Below are 5,088 nucleotides of genomic sequence, written 5' to 3' on the forward strand. Positions count from 1 at the left end.
TTTTCGTTTCTCTACGTTGCCATCATAGAATATATTTTTACGTTTTTTAGTTGTGTGTTTTAAAAGAAAAAAAAACATTGCTTTCTTCATTTAATATTCAGCTTCAGGAAAAGTAATCATAAATTTGTTGATTAAAAAAAGGAATAATTTTTCTTTTAGCTTATAGAAAAATAAATATACGAAACTACTAAACTTTAACAACGAGATTATAGTTAGGTTTTTATTAAGCTGGCAACATTCTTTCCCTTTCTTCGGTTTGTAGCTGATGCTTTGAACTCCATGGCTCCGATGTTTCCTTGATGTGGTGATGTTTCTTCAAAAAAGATTGCTGTAATTTATTGAATAATAAAATAAACTCTTTTTTTATTTTTTTTCAATAAAAAGAACAAAGATGGAAGATATTGTTGCTTTCGCTGACAATTTAAGGTTTGATATAGAAATTGCTTTAGAACAGCAATTAGGAGCATTACCTTTGCCATTCCCTGGAATGGACAAATCGGGATCTTCTATATGCGATTTCTTTGTTCGGGGTATCTGCAGCAAAGGTTCTTCTTGCCCATTTCGGCATGTCAAAGGTGATAGAACTGTTGTTTGTAAGCATTGGCTTCGAGGGCTTTGCAAGAAAGGCGACCAGTGCGAATTTTTACACGAGTATGATATGAGCAAAATGCCAGAATGTTATTTTTATTCTAGATTCAATGCTTGTAGCAATAAAGAATGTCCATTTTTACATATAGATCCTGAAGCTAAGATCAAAGATTGCCCGTGGTATGATCGAGGATTTTGTAGGCATGGACCAAATTGCCGGCTTCGTCATACGAGAAGAGTTATATGTGCGAACTACATGTGTGGGTTTTGCATAGATGGACCAAACTGCAAATTCATGCATCCGAAATTCGATTTGCCAATTCAAGACCCTACTGCTCAACCCAAAAAATCGATTATCACTTGCCACTATTGCTCCGAACCTGGCCACAAAGCTATTTCGTGCCCTAATATGCCAGCTGAACTGCGAGATGATCAAAACGTTAAGAGTAATTCACAGAGTAACATTAATCAGATTCAGCTTGTTAGTATTCAATTACAGGATGGCTTAAAAGCAGGGTTCAGGCCTATCGAGCAAGTGACTTGTTTTAAATGTGGGGAAAAGGGTCATTATGCTAATAAATGTCCCAAAGGCCATCTAGCATTCCTCAGTCTGGCGTTGCAAAATAATCCCCGGCCACAACTGCAGCAACAATCGTAGCACTTGTGATATAGTTAAGCCTACTAAATGATATCTACCCCCTGCCCCTTGAGCTGTGCTCATTTTTCAACGTCTAAAATTTGCCATGGAGTTTAATAATCGTTTAGTAAAATGATTTCAAGGAATTTAGATATGTATTGTAAAAATAGGTCTTCACATCATTTTATGCGTTATAAAAATATTTCCATTTATTAATTATGTAACACCATTCCATTTCTTTCGAAATTCAGACATACAGTAACAGATTTATTTATACATTTGCCTGTTAGAGAGCTGAAAACCTGCCTTGGTGTAATCTTGAAACTTACGTTTTGTTATTTTTGATTGATGCCGAAAAATGTGAACTAAACTATCAATCGCTATCCTAACTCATTTTTTAATAGAATGAATACTTAATCAGTGTTGCAGATCGATTAATGTTGGTACTTTATATTTCCTTTTTATATGTTGGTTTACAGAAATTTTAAATTATTTAGAATTGCATAGTGGAATTTCGGGTCCTGAACATCATGTACTTATTTCTAATAAAATAACATACTTATAAGTCCTAATTGTATATTTTTATGGTGTTTCTCCCTAAAATATTTAGGAGGACAGGGCCAACAAGAGGCCATGTCAGCCCAGTCTAAAACTAGGGGGCCCCAGCTTTGAATCAGAGTTGAGTAAATTTGATGGAAGAGAGGGGCTCAGCAATCAAACTGACAAAGTCTCAACTCTCAGCAGATTGTAGCTAGGAGGCTACGCTCTATCCTCTTTTTGCATTGTTCAATGCACCTTTGAAGTTTATCAACATTTGATCCCAAAAGCAGATATTTCTTGAATAATAAGAATTTACAACTCTAGAATGAGTTTTTTTTTTTTTTTTTTTTGTGTGTCCATTAAAATGGCAAGAAAAGATAGTTTAAACTTTTTCCATTACATTTTTTTTTTGAAAAAGGGTTTTTTGGAATGAAGGAGTTTTTTCAGTGCCCTCCCCCTTTTTAAATTTGGGAGAAACATTACTTTCACCTTACATTAAGTCAGCAAAATTGAGAAAATTCTTTCTCTTCTATCTTAAAATAAAATGATTTTTGCTATGTTGTCATTAGTATAATTAAAGGCTACAGCACATATTTATAAAATCTCAGCATTGTTAATTTACTTTCTTCATCAGTATTTTGTCCACTTGTTTGTTATGTTTGTATAAGTTATGTTAAAATTTCCTTCATTAGTCATATTTTGCATTGACTATTTGCAAGGTGACATTTCAAAACTCACTAGGGTGCTTAAGCTCAAAGGCAAAACTGAAGATGGGAACAAGCATTAAAGCTTTAACTTCATGAAAATGTGAATTGTTTTTTTACCTACATCAGAATTACTTTATGGAAAGTATGACATCGACTGTTATGTTACATTTTCTTTTCTATAATAAAGTATCAGTTCAAACAAAAGTAAATTAGAAACATAGCTTTGTTTTTAGAAAATTCTGAACATAATCGAATGTCAAATTGTAAAAGGCTGGTTTGTAAGTACTCTGAATAATGCCTCCAAGCAATTACTTTAGTCACATATTTTGGCTTTTTTTGTGGTAATTTACTGATGCAGTTTGAAATACATAGTACAGACCACCTTTATAATTATTTGAATTTCGGTGCTATTTTTGCAGTATTTGTTCAGAAGTATTTTTTTGTGAGTGTTGTAAACCTATGGTATATTTTTTCAGCATTTTAAAATTATTACATTGATGAGACCCTACTGTTATCAATGAAAAGCTCATTTACAACCAAAGTTTTTCTGTCGCATAGAAAGAAATTGCCATTGGAGACTTATATCAACACCATTCTACATTTTTCAGTAAAGTATTACACAGTATGGGCTCCCAATTTTAGAATCCCCAAATCCAGAACTTTTCCTCTCAAATATTGAAGGACAAAAATTCCTTTTTTTTCTCTCAGTTTTAAAAGTTGAAAATTATTAACGTTCGGCAATTACTTGTTGAATATAGCACTTTCAGTTCAATTTTTTAAAAGGTTTTTTGATGCTACGTGATATGCGTAAATAAGTGTTTTACTGTAAATGTGTTGCAATCTTTTAACATCTACTTTTGATTAACAATAATTATTTTTTCTTCTCATAAATTTGCAATACAGAACCTATTGAATAAAAGTACAAAGTTATTTTTAATAAAAATATGATTTCTTTAGTGTATTGATCGGCACATTACATAAAAATGTGACCAATACCGCACAACAGCAGAGTTCTCACTATTTTTTGAGTCAGAATCTAAAATCCGGAAAGCTTACAGTGCCGAGTATTTTAGATTTGTGGTCCCCTACTAGACAATACTGTTTGAGAACATCAAGTTTCAGCAGCCGTTCCACACATGGTAATGAAAAATCTTAAAATAAACATTTAATTAAATGAAACTTAAAATTTACTGTAGTGGAGAAAAAATCCAATGTGATGATGTAGAGAATCACTAAGAAAATTGCAGACACATTGTTGTAAACATTGTAAAATTTCCCAAAAATTGAAAATTTTAAAGAAGTTTCTTCCCAATTTTGTTGAATTTTCTTCAATAGGGTTTTAAGGAAACATTCTCGTGGGATTTTTTCTTTTAATCCCAAAGCATGTCTTATGTCATCTTAGTTAAATTAGTTAAGGGTATAGCTTCAAATGTTTTTTCGTTTTCTTTTTCTAACCTTTTGTAATCATTTTTGTGATTTAAAAAAAAGATTCTAGGCTTTTTATAATTTTACCTTAGGCATTACCATACTATTTTTCAATTTTTGATCCCATGTTTATTACTTCTAAAATTCAATATTAGTTGCACTAAAGGAGCTCAACAGCATGTCAATACAAATTTTATTTATTATGATACTGACTTCTCAATAATGAACGCCTGAATCAATTTTGATTTAAAAATTGTTATAATTATTGTTTACTAGCTCATATGAGGTAGTGAGAAGCAAAAGGATGCAAGTAGAAAAATTAAAAATTGGAGATAACCAGTACAAATGGTAGGTGAACCTTTCCTCTGCCTTGGAGCTAGAGATAGTACTAGTACACTAGTAGGTGCTGTTACCCAGCATGATTTAGAAAAACTTTTCAATGAAAACCTACCTAGGACCTGATCTTTAAATGTGTTACTCAAAACTTGAAAATGTCCACTTACATCCCTTTGCTTCTCACTGCTTCATACGATCATAACTTTCTCAAGTTTATTATTATTATTATCAGGGCCTGCAGGTTGATGACCAATAAAACCCCTAATAATGTTCTAAAAATGCACTTGCAGAGAAGATCGAAATTCCTATGGAAACAGATTTATTTATATTTTAAAGCAGAAGTTGAGATACACTTAATTTTTTTCAGAGCTTCAACTGCTTTAATATGCTTTTCTCTTCAAATACACTGTGTGACAATAAACGTTTTTTTTTTTTTTTTTTAATTTTGCTGAAATGCAAACTCGCCACAACCAAAGTTAAATATATTCACCAAACTCCCTAACTATTTTATGTAAAAAGCAAAATATACTTGGCATTATTACTGAAAATAAATCACTCAATTTTTCAAAAGGCTTTTTCAAAAAAATTTAAGAAGAAAAAGTTTGTGTTTCAGTATTGAGAAAGATACACTAAAACATTTGATTTCAAGAGAAAGATTACATCCAGAATCTGAAATGTAGTTTCTACTGAAACCTGTTCAGTACCTGATCTGCTAGCTTTTCAATGTGCTTCATTTGTGAAGCTGTGTATTTTTTTCATTCCCTTATTCAGGCCCGACTAGAGGCTATGTCAGCCTAGTGAGAAACTAGGGGCACGGCGACACAAATGCAAAAAAAGAAGAAAAAGGGGAGAGGA

At 32.1% G+C, this 5,088-nt stretch overlaps 1 protein-coding gene across 1 annotated transcript; it reads left to right on the forward strand.

Annotated features, from left to right (window-relative positions):
• Positions 1–315: 315 nt before the first annotated feature.
• On the forward strand, positions 316–1,452 carry LOC129225286 (cleavage and polyadenylation specificity factor subunit 4-like). The gene has a single exon (XM_054859872.1). It carries the CDS (start codon positions 392–394, stop codon positions 1,244–1,246), a length of 855 nt encoding a protein of 284 aa, XP_054715847.1. The 5' UTR covers positions 316–391; the 3' UTR covers positions 1,247–1,452.
• The last annotated feature ends 3,636 nt before the right edge of the window (positions 1,453–5,088 follow it).

Source organism: Uloborus diversus, chromosome 6 (genome assembly GCF_026930045.1).
Source record: "Uloborus diversus isolate 005 chromosome 6, Udiv.v.3.1, whole genome shotgun sequence".
In the NCBI taxonomy this organism is placed as follows: Eukaryota; Metazoa; Arthropoda; class Arachnida; order Araneae; family Uloboridae; genus Uloborus; species Uloborus diversus.